At 37.8% G+C, this 21,746-nt stretch overlaps 1 protein-coding gene across 3 annotated transcripts; it reads right to left on the bottom strand.

Annotated features, from left to right (window-relative positions):
* Window positions 1-2,705: 2,705 nt before the first annotated feature.
* aif1l (allograft inflammatory factor 1-like) lies at window positions 2,706-21,746 on the bottom strand. Of its 3 annotated transcripts, XM_067407962.1 has the most exons (6): window positions 21,613-21,746; window positions 21,352-21,413; window positions 12,822-12,888; window positions 10,618-10,659; window positions 7,600-7,762; window positions 2,706-3,921 (listed from the first exon to the last, which is right to left on the bottom strand). In XM_067407962.1, exons 1-6 carry the CDS (start codon window positions 21,635-21,637, stop codon window positions 3,834-3,836), a joined length of 447 nt encoding a protein of 148 aa, XP_067264063.1. In that variant the 5' UTR covers window positions 21,638-21,746; the 3' UTR covers window positions 2,706-3,833. The 3 variants fall into 3 exon arrangements, with proteins under 3 accessions (XP_067264063.1, XP_067264065.1, XP_067264064.1); XM_067407964.1 differs by lacking the exon at window positions 21,352-21,413 and having other exon boundaries at window positions 21,613-21,695; XM_067407963.1 differs by lacking the exons at window positions 21,352-21,413; window positions 21,613-21,746 and adding an exon at window positions 18,349-18,358 and having other exon boundaries at window positions 12,822-12,886.

The raw sequence follows: 21,746 nt of genomic DNA on the forward strand, positions 1-21,746 counted from the left end.
ATCATGTACCTGATGTCTACATTGTCACTAATCGGAATACAATAAGTGTAACATAATAATACTAATTACTATTATAATATTTTTTTTATTGCAGTCACAGCAGCATTTTAGATCTTAAAAATATCTTTTTAGCTGTGCATTACCATTTTATTCCAGTATGGGGCAACACAGTCCGATACTCGTTCATATGGACATGCTGTTCAACTGTGTGGAGGAGGTGTAAATGACTTCGTTTTTAAACTTTGTTTCACATGTACAGATAAGCTGTATAAAGAACTGGATTGTGGTTAACAACAAGGTCACTTCTGTGCAGATCTGTAAAACAGAAGTCTAATGAGGAAGTGAGCTGGAACACTGAGTTTACTCATCTCAAAAGGTCCTCTTATCATTATTCTGGAAAAGCCTTAAAATAACTTCTGTTTTTCAAAATGTTAATAAAAACATTTAAGTGAAGTAGTTTAGTTTCTCCCCCAGAGAAAAATTGTGTGTTTCATTTCCCTTATTATAGTTCTGAAATTTCAACGGTTTTCCATTTTCACACTTAATTTGTTTACAAACATGACTTAACACCCCCCTACACACACACACCCACACCCACTAGAACTAATATATCTCCCTATGACCATTACCATACCCACAAAGACAGCATATCTTTGAACAGTTGAAATCACACGCTTGTTTCACAGGCCAAGTTATTTATATGTGCATGACTTGTGTTTGTGTGAATATATGTGGGTTATCAATCATGGTTTCATGGTCTGTTCATACATCTAAGTCAGGGTGAGCCAAACTGCAGGACAGTGGCCCTCCAGGAGCAGGTTTGGACAGGCCTTTGCTACAAAATAGCTGCAAGAAACCTCCGTACATGACCAAGAGACTACTGAAACCATATTGTTATGACTAGCGTTTGTGCTGGACTTAGTTATTACTGATACATATAATAGAGGAAAAGCAAACTGTAAACACTTTCACTTTGCTTAGTTTACTTATCTAAATAGCAACATGAACTACAGCTTCGGGTCAGTATTTTATTTATTTATTTTTTTGTAAATTACTTTATCAGGGTTTCTACACATTTTCCCTTTCAAAACTTGTCCACAACTTTTCCAGACTCAAATTTACAAACCTCTTTAGACTTTTCAGACCATATTTAACAAATGGTTCTTACAGCATTATTTTCAGCATTATATTTGGTATATAATAGATTCATATCTACATATTTTATTTGTTTCCCACTATTTTATTTTATTTTTTGAAGTGGTAACATATGCTTACAAGACGAGAAGAAACCTTAAACGCTTTAAATCCTCTGACACATAAGTTTGATACGTCGTTTCATTTCCATTATCATTAAACAGTAAAGTCTGATTGAGATGATCACTTATTCCTTTATCTGTTGCTGGTTTGAGTGCACACACACATTCAAAAGAGACTTGCAAATTGCAATTTGCAAAAAAACCTGCAACTTTACTATTATGAAAGTTAAGAGCAAACCTTCTTTTCCACAATTTAAGACATCCCTTAATGACTACAAAAGGAGATTTTGTCATATTTTTTACAACTTTGGGGAACAATTTTTACACACGCATGCACGCACACACACACACACACACACACACACACACACACACACACACACACACACACACACACACACACACACACACATGTTTGTTTTTGTGAATTGTGGGGACTTTCCATAGACTTCAATGCATTTTACACTGAACAAACTGTACATTCTATCCCCCTACCCTGCCCCTACCCCTAAACCTAACCCTCACAGGAAACTGTGCAAACTTTTACTTTTTCACAAAAACTCATTCTATATGATTTATAAACCCATTTACATTGTGGGGACCGCTGGCTGGTCCCCACGATGTAGGTGAACTCAGGTTTATATTACATCATGGGGACATTTGGTCCCCACAATGTAATATAAACAAAAGCACACACACACACACACACACACACACACACACACACACACACACACACACACACACACACACACACACACACACACACACACACACACACACACACACACACACACACACACACACACACACACACACACACACACACACACACACACACACACACACACACACACACACACACAGAAAAGAGCTCCACTATTAGTTCAGGTGTAACAGTAGGATATTTACTTCCTTTGGTTTGCAAAAAAAAAAAAAAGTTTACAAATGCCCCTGCTAATTAATATGCTGACAGAAAACTATTAATATCTCATAAAAAAAGCATTTCTAATAAATAGCAATACAGTGCAGCCATCAATTCACACTTCACTGATTTGAGGAAAATGAAAACGTCATTGAGATAAATTTATAACAGAGGCACAGAAAAAACCCTATAAAATATGATGTGACAGAGACAAATAAAGAGTTGCTTTGTTTGCAGATAAAATCTGAAATGGAAGTGAAAGCCACACCTGCTATTGTTGACTGATCTCTTATGTCTTCATCTTAATTAAAAGAAAACAAAAACAAAAAAACTCTTGAAATCATTTTGCTTGCCTTACATAGCACATTTTATACAAAGAAAACTTGAGGCCAGTGGAAAATAAAATAAAGGACAAAAGCACTACTGGAATATTTGCATCAGAGCTGCACAACACATTTTGCTTGGGTTAAAAACATGACAACATTTCCAAGGACTACACCACACAACGACATTCTTGGAATGTCTCAAAAAAAAAAAAAAAAAAAAAAAAAAAAAAACTACTCATCAGAATATAAATTCCAAGCACACGCACACGCAAACACACAAACAAAATCCATTTCAAAGATGCTTCACTCAATCTTCACTCAAAACCTCTGCTACATCAAACTGAGTGAGGCACTTGGAAAGAGTGGTTTCAAACTAACCGGCTATAGTGACTAAAACCAACCCTCCTACAGATCTAAAAAGCTGCGATCAGTGACACATCCTTCCTCACACCACAACCTCATTCTCAATTTAAGCAGGAGAATTTATAAAAGCTTGCCTAAAAGTGTGATTCAAAGCATGTCTGCACAATATGTGTGTACTTAACTGATAATGTGCTTATACGGTACAATGTTACAGATTACAGTCATTGGACGCGCACAAACAGGATGACAAGAAACAGAGTTTGAAGACTGTGGAGAGCGAAAAAGGGATGAGTAGAATGAGCAAACAAAGTTTAAGGAATGAACGGTCTTCCCTTTTTGCTTTCTCCCTCACTCAAATTCCAGCGTTCTCACTCCCTGTGCCTTGGAAAGCAGTTACATGGCCGAGCACTATCTGAATCTTAAAAGAGCCTCACACACATCTACAGTGTCACACTATAGGACAAGTTGAGCAGAGTTACCAAAATGCAGGTACGACTGAACTGGCAAAACATGAACATATTGAAATGGAAAAAAACAAAAAAACAAGCACACATTTTGGGGGAAGACAAAAGAATCTTAATTCTCAATCTTAATTCTTAAAATCTATCTTGCAAGCTAAAATTGTCATCCCATACACACTATTACTTCGTACACTTTCAGTGTTACACACTAAACTTCACTAGTACTTCACCCACAGGATTTGTGCTTGTAAACACTATTCAAAAACACCCTTTTCATATAAATATATACATTTGTTTACTTATAAAAAGCTACTTTGCGCTTCGACTTCTTCACAGCAAATATATAGACATCTTTCACTTTTTTTTGTCCATCTATGAACTAAGATTTCCCTGGATCTTGGCAAAAAGATTCTAGGTAAGGCTATAGAAACCTAGCACCTAATGGTAAATGGGAGGGATTTGCGAATGCAGGGACGCCAATCAAATCCATCTCCACACTGCTCTATGGTAGGCTGGTGATGTCACGTTTGGGTGGGGGTCCATCAGGTTTACCGCTGGTCCCGTTAGCTTTGTCTTCAAACATCATGACCCTGTATAAGAGAAGAGAGGAAATTTGATATCAGTAAAATCAGGTCAAAGTAATTCCATTTCAACCATCAGATCTAAAATATTCCAGAACAGGGGTGTAGACAATGTATAAAAAAATAAAAAAAAAATAAATAAAAACTCTTGGCACCTAGAAGTAATTAGAACCTTTATTTAAGTGGAAAACATTGGTAAACTATTTTAGCCATTAGCTCTGTAAGTATTTTTATGTGCAAGTTTAACCCTCTGGTCCTCTTCGGTCAAAAATTACCAAAAGATTTTGTTTTGAAATTTATTTATTTTTTGCTTCATTGGAATGGGATGACACTTTATCCATGTGAAAAAAAAAAAAAAAGTCACACACGGCTCCTTCGTGGTCAAAAATTATCAACATAGGAAACGGATGGGAAATAAGAGAAAAAAGAAAAAGAAAAGAAAACTCAGAGAATCTTGGTGGTACAAACTACAATTCAGCCACTGTGCAGAAAAAAGGTGCACAGCAATGAAGGGGTGACACTCTAAAATGTCAAGAGTGCAAAATGGACAATTGTTAATGTGTAACAAAAAGTCCTCCTTTGTGTGCAGGTTTGACTATAGTAAAATTAATGCAAAAACTGACACTTCAAATCAACAAAAAACAACAACAACAACAACAACAAAAAGTAGTATAAATAAATATCCAGTAGTAGTATAAATCCAAATCCACAACTTAATAATAAAAAAGTATTTATGTCTAAAAACCATAAGAGAATTTATAAGTCACTTTATAGACAACTATAAAGGAATCTAGTGGTTACACTATGGCATTACCCAAGTTTTTCTTTTTTTTTTACTCCCACCAGATGGCACTAACCTACCTTCAAAAAATTGAAAAATAGCTAATAAAATTTTTATAAATATTGCATAGTATCATAAAATCCTCTCAAAATTTTAAATAATAATCAAAAATATTAATGAGCAAAAACATATTACATTATTTTTCCTGAAAAAAAGGGGGGAAAAAAGAGTTACATTTCAATGCTTTGGTCACTTTTGACCACAAAGAAGCTAGGTGTGACTTCTAAACAAAGAGGACCAGAATCTCGCCATCACTACAAGGGAATGTAAGTGTGATCATTTACTTCTGGTCTGTCAGAAAACCAAACAAGGTACTCCTTAAAAACAAAATTAACTTAACATAACATGTGTATTATCAATTAAATAAGCAAAATGACTCAATTAAATCAACTGTAATTTAGATCAAATGTTTTATCACAATATTATAAATATATAATATTATATTACAGAGGTCAACATATATAATATGCACAAACACGTTAGGCACACAAGGATTCTATGACCAACTATAGGTATTTAAGAACACCACACAGGGAGTCAAAATGTGTCCAATCAGTGTCAACACTGGCTATAAGCAAACCTAGCTTCCCACTGAGCAAAACAAGTCAAAACAAGATTTGTAAAGAAAGCTAGAGACAGCATAAGTGCACTGTAAGAGAAAAGAAACTGGACTAGCTTGTTGAACCACAAAGGCTGGATCAGACAAAACCCTGGGGTTCTGGAGACATGAGATAAAATAAAGAACAGAGGATGACAGTGACAGCGAAGAACTGCTGACTGATCTATTCAGACCATGCGACTTTCTGTTTCAGGTAAACCTTGACAAATCTCTCATAAGCCCTTAACAAGCCCAACTTAAGTCAACTAACAGCTAGTCACAAATTGCCCATTCACAATGTGTAGAATATGGGATTTGAACACAATATCAGCACATAATTCATGCGACAGAGTTACGGGCAGAAACCATGCCACAAATTGTGCAGTTTACCGAAGAGATGTGTGCAATAACTTTTTGAAATGGTTGGTCACGCAGAACAACTTCCACCTGGTGCACTATAAAATAGCAGGTTTCTTTTGTGTTTTCCTAAATGTACCACCTGCTAAATGTTGCCCACATTCTCCACCATATCTTCATTCGCTACCGCAATCATATCTGTTCCATTTCACTCTGCTATGGGCATTTACTTGTGATCCAACATACACTATGACACCTCCAATGGCTGTTCAGCCAGAATGTTCTGTACTGTGATTCTCAAATCTGAGCGCTTGTGTGTTAGAGACTCTAGTCTGTGTGTCCACTTTTTGCCTTGTGAAAAACAGCTTAAGATGGTTTCGATGAATCATCAATCTTGGCACAAACTAGTGTTTGTCCCAGAAAACCTAATTTTCTTTTACAAACCACAGCCATGTCTTTCACATAAAAGGAACGGAAAACAGGAAGTTGAAGGTTTTGCTTATCACTTCCACTGAGACTAGGGAGGTGTTCAGGGGTACCCGTGCCAAATTGGACAGCATCCACATTTGTGTCATTAACAGCCATAATTAGGGGTAGCTGTATCTCCTACCCCACCCAAAAAAAAAATGTGAAAAAAGAAAATCCTAAAGCTAAAGGACTTCCGGGATCTGATCGTGTTGCGATCATGACACAATGTTTTCATTTAAAATTTCAACCAATGGACACTGGATCTCGGGTATGGTGGGCAGGGAATGGGACAACGTTTCGAGACCAATCAGATACTGTTTTACAGCTGGAGAGCACTTGGATTGGATTGATTGCTCAGATTGACAGGTTTTGATAAATCATAAAATTGATCATGCGCCATAAAATTTGAGCGCACAGCTGAAACAGCGCAGGAAGATTATCACTCATCAACCAGGATCTTATTACTTGTTACTTCTATGTAATTATAAATTTTACACATGTTTACACATGTAACATATGTTCAGTAAAACAGATCAAGCATGAATAAATCAATAAATGTAATCACTTTTTTTCTGGGGTTGTAACATAAGAACCTTCAAACATGATCAAATATGTTTTCTTCAAATTTTAAAGGTTAACAGTGACAGTCAACAGAGAGCTTACATATCAGGAGATCGTGATAAAAAGATATTCGGTACTGGCTGCAAAAGTCCTGATTAAAGCATCCCTAATTTAAAGTTTTAAAGGCTGAATGCAGCAGTGCAAACAAATTTGAAAGAATGACACCATTTAAAAGATGCCCACCCACCCCCTCCCCTCCCCCTTTAAACAATACAAAACAAACAAACAAAAGATACTGTCACAAAATATAAGCCTAATCATTTTGCAAACTTCAATGGCTGACCTAAGCAACAATGTGCTGCACAGTTCAGACAGCATGACAGAACTTTTTATAACAAAAGATTAATTTTGTTAGACCACCAAAAAATATATTTTCCCCCATTTCATTTGATAATTTCAATATTGATCATTGACAGCCAGTTTAATTTTATCAGTCACTCAAGGCCATTTATTTATATCCTTCGGTATCAATTTAGTATTGATATTGAGGTACCAGAGGCTTGTACTGTACCAGAGCCAAATTTCTGGTATTGATCCAATCCCTAGTGTCTCATGGTGATGACATCACCTGTCACAGCAGATTCCTCTCCCACTGAGAGATAATGGCAAAGATATGCCGATCCTGCACAGGATGTGCTGACAAGATTAAACACACACACGTCGACATATCTAAAAATAGCTGGACTCAGTCACAGCAGGAGATAGTCCGACAATTGAGCATAATGGTATTTGCCAAAATTAAAAACAAGATAAAGAGAGAACATGCACAAAGAATCACAGAAACATGTTTAAACACACTTACAGTTTGAGAACAGCTGATCGCTTGCCAAGCATCATTTTCACAAAGTCCCTGTAGTTGATGGTGTCGCTGCAGCCCCCTGTCACCTCGGAGATCATTTTCTTCATCTCCAGATGAGTCTTTGGCACACCCAACTTCTCCATCATTCGCTTCATGCCCATCATGTCTGCAAAGGAAACACAGACAGCTATCACACAAACACTTTCATCATGCCAACAGAGATTTATAGATTTACATGATCCAAAAATCATCCTATTTGGTTTACTTAAATGTGATAAAGAGGATGTTGTTTTCGTCGACTGAGAAACCAAAGACTGTTACTGAGTTTTTTAAATTAGTGCATGCGTAAGAACAACCCCCCCTCCTTCACAGCTCATTTCGAGGGAACGCCTCCCAAAACTCGTGCACGAGTATTGGAACACGAGTGTTTACCACCGGCATTCGCTCTGTCGTGTTAGTGGATTCATTATGTCGGACTCACCGCAGGTAACTCATAATCTGCAGTTGTTACTCCTGACAAAAACATTGCATGCGGCACCTGTGGAAAGTTACTGGAGCGCGCATCTGCGCTCGTCTCTCACAAGGAACGTCATGGCAGTGATTGACAAGCCAGAGGGCCAACGATTGGCTGATGTTTTTAAGGCCCTACCTCATGCACAGATGATGTACATTAATATTATTCCTTACAGTGCACCTAATAAATATTCTTTTATCAGTTAGTAAAGACAGTTTCAAGTAATATTGCAAAAATGTATAAAACAAAACATCCTCTGTAGCACTTTTAAAGGATTAGTTCACTTCAGAATTAAAATTTCCTGATAATTTACTCACCCCCATGTCATCCAAGATGTTTGTCTTTCTTCAGTTGAAAAGAAATTAAGGATTTTGAGGAAAACATTCCAGGATTTTTCTCTATATAGTGGATTTCACTGGGATACAATGGGTTCAAGATCCAAATTGCAGTTTCAGTGCAGTTTCAAGGGGCTCTACATGATCCCAGCCAAGGAATAAGGGTCTTTTGTAATGAAACGATGTTATTTAAAAAAAAAAAAAAAAACTCTTCAACCACAAATGCTCATCTTTCACTTCACAGAAGTACTAATCCAGTGTCTACAAATCAACCATGCAAAGACTAAGTCAAACGGCCTTTACAAAAAAAGGGAAAACAACGATGTCAGACGATTTTGAAGTTGGAGGAGAAAATAATTACATAATGCGTGGTGCATCGCAGAGTAGTGCAAGATGAGCATTTTAAAAAGTATATCAATTTTAATTTCTTTTTTAGAAAAATGACCAATCGTTTCTCTAGAAAAGACCCTTATTCCTCGTTGGTATCGTGTAGAGCCCTTTGAAGCTGCATTAAAACTGCAATTTGGACCTAAAAAAAAAGTCCAATATTAAAGAAAGACAGATATAAACATCTTGCATGACATGGGGGTGAGTAAATTATCAGGAAATTTCAATTCCGAAATGAACTAATCCTTTAAAACAGACTAGTTATGTAGTTTAGCACAACTCTAACACTCATGCATTTAAACTTTAGCAATGAACATGTGATAGCATCCTGAAGACAACAACACATATGTGTGATCTGTGCTGGGTGTGTAAACAGCCACAGGGCTGATAATACAAGACCAAACATGCTGCTATAGTAAGTAGAGCTACACAGAGCTGTCACTGTTCATCTTCCCACATAATTTGCATTAGTGGAAAGATTTCAAAAACTTATTTTACCCTCACTGTGAATTCAGTTTTTGTGTCCGACATTATACAGTACGCCTCTCACTCATATAAACATACTTGCTATCACAAACCACACATTTGTGCAAGTATACCATGAATCATCCACTGAAGTGCCCTCATCTCCTTGCCACAAACTTCAGCTGTTTAGATTTACAATCAGGAATGAGGGCCTATTAGACTGGGTAAACCCAGCCTGATCTGCCGGCGATTTGATTTCGCCCGGCAACTCAGTCTGGAAACCAGTACATTCATTTCTACTGCTTCTGTTACACTTTTGCAGGAACCAATCACAGACTGGCTTATCCACCTTGCTCTCTATTGGCGGGTATAACACGATGACGATAGAGAAGCGACGGCAAGCACAACCGTCAATCCAATTCCTTTTAACCTCTCGACGATGCTGAATGACTTCTTTAGTTTAGCAAACAAATCGCTCGAGTGGGTGTAAATACAACTCACTTTCATGTTTTTTTTTTTTTTGCACAACCTGCAAAAATCGCTCGATGCCATTGCTGCTTCTGCAAACCGCTGATCAATGCTACAAACCAATACAGTAGAAAATAGTCCAAAGTGAGCTTGAGCTGTGTTATTATTTATCATATATTAATATATGTTACTAAATATTGTATTAATATTATTGTTAATGTTATTTATCCCCACCTACATTGTGGTTAAACCAGCCACAACACAAAGTTGTACTAGATGTTTTAGTTGATTATATTTAGATTAAATATTCAAAATAACATTCACTGATGAATCATGCTCAACAAAACACACTTTACGCAAATAGAAATGCAAGCACTTAATGTGTCGCAATAATGTGTTGCCAATGTGTAGATTCTCTTGCTTGATTCTCTTGAATGTCTTTATTTCATGTTGTTTTGACAATGAAACTGAAACATGTTCTACAATGCAAATTTTATTTTTCCCCACAGCAACTTTACTCTTTTAGAGCGGTGGCTCTCTAGGAAGATTTAAAGTAAGCGTTCAGCTCTTAAAACTTTTGAAATCATGAAGTTTAATGTAAAGAAAAAGGAGTGTCCAAAAAATATTCAAATTGTAAGACTACAGTGTGAACTGCCAGTCAAAAATTAAAATGAATGTTTTCATATGGTGTTCCTGAATATTATTACAGTAACCTTTAAGTTGGTTGCAGGTGAGTTCTCATGTTTCCCATCTGTCAAGCATGGTATCATGTGCTGTGGGCATGACAAAAGAGGCCTTCCTCACTAACACTCACAGTCTTAACTACACATGCACACAGACACACACACTTACCGATCTCCCCCTGATCGTTCAGGTCAAACTCTGCATATTTATCTGTGGATTGGAAAAAAACAAAACAAGCAACATTTTTAATAGGTCAGCAAGAACAATGCAAATGTACAAAGCATAAACACACACACAACTGCCAGCAGCATCTGACAGTGGCAGCATCTAGAGGTCAAGCATGTGACAGCTGCGGTTAAGAGGGAAACAACAGAGAGGAAGTTTGGAAAGCCCTGCATTTCTCTGTGTTTTTAATTGTAATGAGGCCTATTTCACAAAGGATGGCTAGCTATATCTGTAAATGAGGACAGCTAGTACCAGATTTGAATCCTTGTCCTATTTGATTTTGCTAGATTATTCTAGTTCCAGAGTATTTCCTCTCTCTTCCCTCCATCTTATACATTCTGTGTTGTTTCAATCTCACAATGAGGCTTCTGTTGGAGTGGACGCATTGAAAGTGTAACGGAGTCACCGTGAGAGGAGTCTGATGGGAAGGAGAGGGTTACAATGGCCCCCTATGAACACAAACGCAGCCTGTTCAGCCCCGAGCTGAATGAGCGCGTGTGAAACAGAGCTGGCAAGAGAGGTCTTTTATCGAAATGCACTGACGCTGCCTAAATTTAACTCACAATTTTCACTCACTGAATCACTATCTCTCTAAATGGTTCTTTTTTTGGATAGTGTCCCCTCTTATTCTCAACTGTATTCTTTTCACCAAACTGTCTCATTTCATTTCTGGTTATAGGGCAGCAGCATACACACACTGACATTAGTGGGTCAAACACTGCGGCAAGTGCTCTGACTGTGTGCTTGTGTGTGTGTGAGAGCGTGCGCCTTCATTTCAACAGTGTCAAGAGCAATCTCAAGGGTTGAGCACTACTCCTGTCCATTGTGCCTGACTTCTGTCCTTTCCTCTGTTTTTTTTACTTTTTGTTTAACAAAAAAACATTGTAACATGCAGAGCCACTTAACCCCTTTAACCTGATCACTCCCTCTTGATAATGACCTACAAACCCAAATGTACACACTGTGGACGGCTGGTAGTAAATAATTTAGAGTCCCTTGGGTCTAAAGTTAACATGAAACATGCCTCGCAACCCATTTTATTCTGCAATCTGACGTATTTCTGACTAAAACAGGAATGAGAGAGAAAGGGCGGAAAAAAGTAGAGCAGGACTTGACAAGTGGGCATTACGTAGCAAAATGGAGACAGGTGGTTAGTGGGGAGGGGTTGAAAAGCCACCCCCGAATTGGTGCTAATTTGAAAGTGAAAGTAAAATGCGCAAGGCCATACGAGCATTCATTCGGTGCGTGTCTACTGGCTCAGACCATTTTCAATTCATTCCTATGGAAGCTCAACTTCCATAAAAATTAATTGAAAACACTTGCTCTGCTCCCATGTGTATCTGTGCAAGTGATCTGTGAAATGCATCAAAGGTTGATTTTTTTTAAGCGTTGATCATTGTAGCCAATCACAGACATATCTGTTGAGTGTGTGAATGCAACAGCCAATCAGAGGTGTTTAAGAATCTGCTCAACCCTGCTCAAAACAGAGTTTTTGTTTACCTCTCCCTATAGAGTTATGCATGCTTATATGTATATATACACACACATACACATTTTTTTCCAAGCATCCCTTCCTTTTTTAGAATCAAGTTATTATTAATGATTAAAAAGAAAAACATTTTTTACTTGGAACAACACTACTTGGAACTTGTGTCAAAAAAGTAAATAGGGTCAATATTTACTTCAAACCTCATAGGTCATCTTTTGAGAAGGGTTAACATTAGAAAGAGCAGGAAAATGACTTCAGGATTCAGGTGGCTGAAGTGTGCATGAGGGTTTTCACAGAGAAAAGCAAAACCACATTTAAGCTTTGACCAAAAGGCTCAGAGGACTGTTCGTTTACATTCCAGTTGTCCTTTCCCACACACACACACACACACACACACACACACACACAAACCGTTATTCTCCCCTCCCACAAGAAGCACATGTCCAAAACCCTTAGCACTAAAACAACAAGGGGGCAAGACCAGCACATTCCTGCTAGACCATATGGAGAAAGCAAGTCAATCACACATGCGCAAACACCCACACAAGCTCTCTTAGCATTCACGCCACAAACAAACAGACCTAAACATGTGCATATAAACACTAGAGAGAATGTGTGTTTAAAATATTTCAACTATCCTTTCGTTTGGAACTCTTACTTTTAAAAGAATCCAACTTCTCTTGTAAATCCTCCTCATCCCGGTACTTCTGATCTTCCATAAACTCCTGCAAATAGAGAGAATGAAAGAGAGAGCATGATCTCTAACTGGAACAGACCGGTTGGATAAATGATTATAAATGATTATGGTTGTTCTTCCTCATGGCAGAAGCCCAGAGAATGAACAGAGCGCCATTTCTCCACCATGCAGTTTTATTTTCTACGACAGTGCTTTTAAAACTTTTTGATGGACACCCAAATATAATCACCTAAATAAAACATAAAGACAGCTATATATTGTCATGTATAAGACCCATATGAGTCTGCGGCTACATGTAAAACAATTGATCATTTCATTACGGGCTTTTGCACCAGAGAACCTTCTTCATAGTTCCTATAACTAATGGTGCTGCTTTTTGGCATGTTTGTACCGCAGGAACTGGGAATGGTTTTAGTTCTAGGAATGTCTTTTGAGGGGAACATAATTAGTTCTACTTCAGAGTAGTGTCTAACCCAACACAATAGGAACTACCAGTGAGTGCACTGATTGGCTTAATGCATGCAAAACACTGGCACCCGCCATTTTTAAAAAGCCGTGCAGTTTATAGCCTATATATTTGCTCCATAAACGTGGTGATGGATGATTACGTAAACATGATTATGCATTTCTGCTCAGCTAGCGTCACTAGGCATCAACTACATGGCAAACGCCATAAACCTTAAACCGTATACTTTCTTTGTTTAACAGTTGTATCCAATAACGTATAAGATAGGGCTGTTAAACAGAATGTAAGATGGAGAATGTGAGCGCTGTGTGCTTAGGCTCTGGCAAAGCTGTTCTCATTGCCATCAAAACTGAAGTCCCGCACAACAACCAGAGCAGCAGGACATAAGCAACGGCTTGCATCCCTTCAAACTGGTGGTGCAAATGCAACCAGGAAAATGTAGTCCTTGGGGGACTGCCCTAGTTCCTATAACTTAGTTCCTATATCCACCCAGTGCACAAGCTCCTATAAGTGAATTACAAAAGGTCCCAAAAAATTTCAGCCAATGAACCTGTATGACCTTTTTCAGTCTTTATAACTATTTAATGACTTTTTAAATATCACAACAGAACAAGCTGGTTAAATATTTTAGAGCCATTACCCATAGAAATTTGTTCAGATTTTATTAACATTTTCAGACAATTCTCTGATATGCCTAGGCTTTGTGGGATGCCTTTCCGTTTGTCAATTTTTGCCCCCTACAACTAAATCAAAGAATGAACTGGTGCAATATAATTTCAGAGATAATCAGGCCAAAACAAAGTTCATTTTGGGAGTTCAAAACAGGTTTCCAAAACCATCATTCCAGAAAAGCTCACTCCGGCTTTTTCCTTTCCCTTTTAAACACCTTCAAACTACCACTGTAAAGTGGCAATTACGTAATGGGCAGGCGTGCTCTGAGGCTCCACCTTCTTTGACGTGGAAATCATTTCTTCTGTTCAGTTTGTCGAGATCAGACATGAACACACTGGAGAGCTGCTTTATAGCAGAAATTGATGTAATGTGTTTTTTCATGTTTAATACTGAAAAGCTGCTTACTTTCAAGCAATCGGTTGTATAATTTCCTATACAAGTTAATGTGATATGATTTGACAGGAGGGTCGAATTGCAGAGCTAGTGCAAACATGTCCACATTTCTATGAACAGCTGCTTTCTTAACTGCTCTTTTCTCACCACTGTCATTTTAGTTGTGTGTTTATTCTGTTATTGAGAGGAGAGTATGCAATGTTCACTAACAGTATGTCGCTGCTCTGGTATTTCGAACTTACTCACTGCCATGAGAATAAATCGGGGCTTTAACTGTATAACAGACTGGCCAAAATCGTAAGAGAATTAGTGTCAGTCAGAAGATAAGCATGCTTCACAAACGCAGGCAACTAGTTAGTGTAAACAGCAATAACAAAACAAAAAGGGCTTCCACAGTCCTCCTGTTACCAGGAACACTGAACAGTGCAGAACAACACAACACTTGCTGTTAAATTCTAACATCTTTGTTAATGATCTATGACATGACAAAACTCTGACTGAGGCCCATAAATCAAAGATCCACATGTGTGATATGAGACTTCACTATCAGTGAATACGTGTATGTGTATTGGGGCAATTACACAAAGCGCGAGTGGGTGCGTTTGTGAGTGGATTTTAATTATGGTTGGCGTGAGATGCTGCTGACTAAGTGAAAGAATGTGCTGTAAAAGCAAACAGCATGTGTGTGTGGATCTATATGTGTCCGAGGAGCATCAAGAAACCTTGAACATTTAATTATGACTCATCAGTATGATGAAAACTATGCTGTGAGCCCTCTGAGTCACGCTGAGAGATGAAAGAGCTTGAGTGCCGCCTTCTACCTCAGTCTCGACTACACATCAATATTCCTTCACAACAAAATTCGAAACTGAGTTTGTTTCATTTGATACACACTGTTTGCTTTTCACTGGTCTGCAGCATCTCACAGACTTCTTATCAGATCAACACATCTAGGGCTGTCATGGTAACAGACTTTCCCCTTGTGGTATTTTTGAGTGGCTCAATATTGCAATATTATTGTCATTTTTTTCCCCTTTAACAGACTTTAATAACCATCCAAACAATCTAAATGAACACGCAAGAGAATAACACAAATCACACAACGCATAAACGAGAACTGACCAAGAACAACTGAAACACAGGGCTATAAATAAAGAGGTAGAGCAAAAGGAAACTAAATTAGACACAGGTGAAACTAATATGCAACAAAAAACAAATGCACATAATCAGTAACCAATGGAACTGAAACTAAACAGAGCAGGGAAACAGGAACTTAAGGAAATAGAACAAATTTGAACATTTGTCTCTGCGCATCTCCGACAGGCTGTCAGTCAGTGCAGGATACACTGCTAAGCCAGTAGGTGGTTGCAAGGGACTGTCTTTGAGTGAGTCATTAAACCATTTATTCAACTAATACGTTCAAAAACGCATTTCATTCATAAATGAAACAAGATGTTGGAATTATTTTAAATGAGTGCCACTTTACAAGGCTCAATTGATGAGCAAAGTGTTGCTGGGATAATACTGAAGCTGATGCTTCACATCATAGAGACCAATGGTATTGATTCGAGCAGTGACCAGCACTGATGCCATTAATGGGAAACAACCTTAAACATTGAAAAGATGCTGCGACAAAGATATCGCTTTCCTCTTTGGACATGGTGAACAATTTTTTTCATGAATATATGACATGACCTGAAGAAGGACAGACGCGAGCACAGTCGATCTCTCTCTATCTTTCTTTCTGTCCATTTGGTGCAAATCTACAAAGCCTCTGTATGAATCATAATGGTGACAAAGTCTTATTTAAAGGATTAATTCTCCCAAAAATTAAAATGATATCATTAAATATTCACCCACATGTCCTTCCACACAGGCAAGACCTTTGTTGATCTTCGAAACACAAATTAAGATCATTTTGATCAAATCCGATGGCTCAGTGAGGCCTGCATCGCCAGCAATAACACTCCCCTTTTCAATGCCCAGAAAGCTACTAAAAACATATTTAAAACATAAAGCAACGAGAATACTTTTTGTGCACCAAAAAAAACAAAATAGCAACTTTATTCCACTATATCTAGTAAAGGGCGATTTCAAAACACTGCTTCATGAAGCTTCCAAGCTTTACAAATCTTTTGTTTTGAATCAGTGGTTCGGAGCGTGTATCAAACTGCCAAAGTCACTTGAAATCTATTGAAGTTTCAAAACACTTATGACATAACGAAGCCTCGTTTACTGAAATCATGTGATTTTGGCGCTCTGAACCACTGATTCTAAACAAATGATTCATAAAGATTCTAAGCTTCATGAAGCAGTGTTTTGAAATCACCCTTCACTAGATATTGTGGAATAAAATTGCTATTTTGTTATTTTTGTAGTCACATGAACTGATTTAAATATGTTTTTCGTAGCTTTCTGGCCATTAAAAAAGGGAGTGTTATTGCTGGCGATGCAGGCCTTACTGAGCCATCGGATTTGATCAAAAATATCTTAATTTGTGTTCCGAAGATGAACAAAGATCTTGCCTGTGTGGAAGGACATGAGGGTGAGTATTTAATGATATAATTTTCATAGTAATAAATGACATAATTTTCATTTTTGGGTGAACTAACCCTTTAAGTAAAAAAAAAATTACTCTTGTTATCATTATTAACTTATTTAATAACTTATCATTATAAACTTATTATTTAACATTTAATACAACTGCATGAAGTATAAAACAAGAAGGGCACAGCCTCAAAAAAAAAAAAAAAAAAAGTGTTGGTTGCTTGCCATCCTCTGTCTGCGGTTTGCTTGTCAGTATCGCAGTATTACAATATTGTGGTTATTGCGACAGCCCTAAACACCTCAGACTGAGGCAAACAAAACATGCAAAATTGACACATCAGATACATTTTCCAATGTAATGCCACACTTTTTTATTGTGGTAATAATACCACACATAAGTATTCTTTCTGTCAAGAACACATAAAAAATTAGCCTATATTTTACAGAAAGAAATGGAAACTTATTTTGGTGTCGCTAAAACTTTCTGCATTATTTTCATAACAATTAAGCACATTTCCCTTAATTTATTATTACCATTAGGCAAGCAACCAGATAATTGTCATTACTGTATAAAGAAAAAAACAAACATGCTATTTAATATTAAGCACATAATATGCCATACCATAATTTATTAATTTAATTTAAAAAAAAAGATTGTCCTAACAGGATTATTTTCATTTTTATAATAAAATAATGTGATTAACACATTTTAGTAATAAGAATAATATTTAGGATAATTGGGTGGGAAATGTGTTAAGTCACAATGTAACAGAAGCACTGAAATATATTTTTTCCTGTATTCAACACACAATACAGGACAAAAAAAAAAAAAAAAATAGTAATAATAATGTAGGGAGGGTACTTGGTTTCATCGGTTGTTGATTGGATGGAGGCAGATCTGAATGTGAGCTTGAGGGTGATTGTAAGAAAAGCAGACCAAATGATTGTAGAAGTCTGGCATACATCACAGAGAAGCCTGCTGTTTCACCAGTAGATGGAGTTATGACATTTTGATAAAGAATTACTGCCATAAAAAATATAAAAAGAAACATATTCATTGATGAATCATTAACAGGTATTAAAACGGTATTTAAAAAATTCATAGTGAATTTCCATTTAAAGGTACAATTTGTAAAATTTTTGCAGTAAAATATCCAAAAACCACTAGGCTAATGTTATATATTTTGTCCAGTTGATTACTAACAATATCTATAATGTTTTCAACTACTTGTAAATCATGAGAAAATTCCCATTCTAAACAGTGACACGGGGCAGTGCAGTCGCCTATCAATGACGCAGTTACCTTTGTTACCGCCTTTACTGACGTAGAAATCACATGACAACAGTGCCGTGGACAAATGCGGAAGTAGAGTCTAGCGTCCAGCAAACCACTAGCTTGCTTCAAGCAGTTCCTTATTTACTTCTTGCACGTTTTATGGTGGATTGTGTTAATTATTTATGGAACATAATTACTGTTTACCATCTGCCGCTGGTTCTGTCGACAAGGACAGCTCCCGTAAACTCATGACCGGAAAAGCGGAAGCGGCGCCGGCGACTGTGTCATAATAAAAGTCCCGCTGCTTGTGAGGCGTGTGTTGATCAATCGCTCCAGCTCCTCGTTCAGCTCCCACAACACTCGGTCCTGCTCTGCTTCATACTACAGTAACGTTAATAATCGCATCCACGAACATGAGTTCTTCCAGACTCCAATCCCTATTCTTTTGCACCGTCCGTTGAGATGGAGACCACATGTCCCAAGTTTCCACTCTAAAACTTTACGTCATCAAACTACGCCTTTGTTTTGAATAGGCTTCTAGCGACCTCTAGCGGAAAAAAATATCACAAATTGTACCTTTAATGCTGACACATGCTGTCATGAAAACGATGTAACAATTAAAAAAAAACATAATGGTGCTAAATTGACTTCAAATGCATTAGGACTATAATTTAACATCTTATGTGAAATGTAACATGCTCTTGACCCATTTCCAGAGATTCACCTCTGCACTATGCGCAGGTAAGTGCTCCAGATGTCTCTAGTAGGCCAGAACATGACCTGATTTTCTCATCATTTCTAAATGTCCATGTGACCAAACCAAGCTGTCACTCCCACCAGCATCCGCAGTCCACATGAGAGAGAGAGAGAGAGAGAACAGCCGCTGAGACTGCAGCTCAAATGCCACTGCTGCCCACTCCTCCATCCCTCTCCCACATAATGGGTCCATTCATGCTGGATCACAGACACCTGTTTCCCGTCTGAGAGCACAGAGACAGCCGGCTGCGGAGGGACACACTGCCTCTTATCACTTCAAAGAGGGCTGATTTTAAATATTAGCTTTAAAATAACACGAGTCAAGAAAACAAGCCTCTTGGGATTTTCGTAAAGGTCTGGGATTGTTTGAAACGCCCAAGACCAGGTCACCTCTTTTGCTTAAAGGTCAAGTCATTTTTTTCAAGGTTAAAGTTGGTATAAAATGGAAGTTGCAAAAGTCTTTTCTTCCCCATTGTGACGTATATATTCAAGTGAAAGTGCTTCTGGAAGAAAAATATAGGATGGGACTTGATTTGTCTATTAGGGATTGATTGATTGATTGATTGATTGATTGATTGATTGATTGATTGATTGATTGATTGGGGTTTCTTTATGCTCCGATCTGATGTGAGTGACAGGTTGTCCCGCCTTCGGGCTGGTAAACATGTCATCAGAGAAGAGATGTTGTTGCAAGAGGAAGGGAAGTTATTTTGATTAAAGATTACGGGGGCACACAAATAATGATGTGCATGGATAAATCATTTCTAATAGATAATGCAATTTTACATGAAAAATATCAATGGTCAATTTTGTTTTCATGGTGACATTAAAGAGTTAGTTCACCCAAAAATGAAAATTCTGTAATTTATTACTCACCCTCTTGCCGTTCCACACCTGTAAGACCTTTATTAATCTTCGGAACACAAATTAAGAAATTTTAGTTGAAATCCGATGGCTCCATGAGGCCTCCATAGGGAGCAATGACATTTCCTCTCTCAAGATCCATTAATGCACTAAAAACATATTTAAATCAGTTCATGTGAGTACAGTGGTTCAATATTAATATTATAAAGTGACGAGAATATTTTTGGAGCGCCAAAAAAAACAAAACAAATAAATAATGACTTATTTAGTGATGGCCGATTTCAAAACACTGCTTCGTGAAGCATCGTAGCACAAATGAATCAGTGTGTCGAATCATGATTCAGATCACGTGTCAAAACTGCCAACGGCTGAAATCACGTGACTTTGGCGCTCCGAAAACAGCATATTCAATACACTGATTCATTTGTGCTCCGAATCTTCATGAAGCAGTGTTTTGAAATCGGCCATCACTAAATAAGTCATTATTTTGTTTTTTTGGGGCTCCAAAAATATTCTCGTCGCTTTATAATATTAATATTGAACCACTGTACTCACATGAACTGATTTAAATATGTTTTTAGTACCTTTATGGATCTTGAGAGAGGAAATGTCATTGCTCCCTATGAAGGCCTCACTGAGCCATCGGATTTCAACTAAAATATCTTAATGTGTGTCCCAAAGATTAAGAAAGGACTTATGGGTGTGAAACGACATGATGGTAAGTCATTTTTTGGGTGAACTAACCCTTTAAGATACATTTAATATGCTTATAGTACCTATTTATTTATTCCCCAAAAACCTGTAAACATGCTATGTTGGTGGTTTGAACATCCTGGCCCCGCCCAACACTGGCTCAACCAATGGATTTGAACTAATGCTGCCTTCATGTGCTATCGGAAATTTGATAATTCCCACTTCTGAAGTCGTGATTACGAGTTCATCGCATTAAAGTTTCAAAATGGGTTGCAGTTTGGAAAACTTGTATTTACAATAATTCCTAAAGCACGTGAAGGCAGCATCAGTTATCTGTTTGTCCGACCAATGGATGACGGCCAAACTATTGGGTGAAACCTTGAGCATTTAACGCAGCTGTGGGTGACTCATGCGCGGGTTGAACGGGGCTTTCAAAACCTAATTAGCACCAACACAGCGATTTTTTTTTGATCATTTTCAGTGTCTCATTCACAGTATCATTTAAAATCCAGTCTCCGTAGGCAGCTCAGTAGGTTTTGAGACACAGCCTTGCTCTGGATTGTGAAATGATTTGCGGCTTAATGTGGTCGAGCTGTCTAACTAAATTAGGTCATTGCTGCTGTAAAATCGAGCTTAACAATTCCGCTGCTGTCCAAAATAACATTTAACATCAAAGAGACCACGATGAAGAAGGGAAGTAAAGTAAAAAACCCACTTATATTTACAGACAAAGCGGTTGGGAACACAAGAGTGAATGGAGGCGGTTCAATAATCTCGTTTCCCGATTGAAACAAAAAATAATCCATCAACGTTAGCTTATTTACCTTATTTACTTCTTCCAGCTTCTCCCTCTGCTGAGCTTTGAGCAACCCGAAGGCTTTCCCGCCTGAAAATGAGACATAGCGACCGTTATACACACGCCTGGATGTTTTATCCAGGTTGTCTGGTGCACTTGCAGGCATGAGATAAGGACAATCGGCCGCTAGCAACGCACACACACGCGCAAAGAACAAAAACAGGCTTCGTCCGTGTAACGGTGAATAAAGCATCAGTTTACTAAATATAGATTGGCGACAACGATATACCTTGTAAATCCAGGTTGGAAGGCATGCTGGTATGGTCGAGAGGTGGTAATGAAGGTAGAGAGAGGAGAGACACTGGTGATAGATGAGCGCTCGTGTCGGTTATGTGGGAGAGAGGGAATCTCACGCTGGTTAGA

The sequence above is a fragment of the Chanodichthys erythropterus genome, chromosome 13 (genome assembly GCF_024489055.1).
Source record: "Chanodichthys erythropterus isolate Z2021 chromosome 13, ASM2448905v1, whole genome shotgun sequence".
NCBI lineage: Eukaryota > Metazoa > Chordata > Actinopteri > Cypriniformes > Xenocyprididae > Chanodichthys > Chanodichthys erythropterus.

What these genes read in the sequence shown, in the direction of transcription:
- aif1l (XM_067407962.1), bottom strand. Translation starts at nt 21,637, where the DNA reads ATGCCTTCCAACCTGGATTTACAAG. An exon ending in AGCTGGAAGAAGTAAATAAG is followed by an intron (nt 12,889 to 21,351) that starts GTAAATAAGCTA and finishes CTCTATTTGCAG; the next exon opens with GAGTTTATGGAAGATCAGAA. An exon ending in CGATCAGCTGTTCTCAAACT is followed by an intron (nt 3,922 to 7,599) that starts GTAAGTGTGTTT and finishes TCTCTTATACAG; the next exon opens with GGTCATGATGTTTGAAGACA.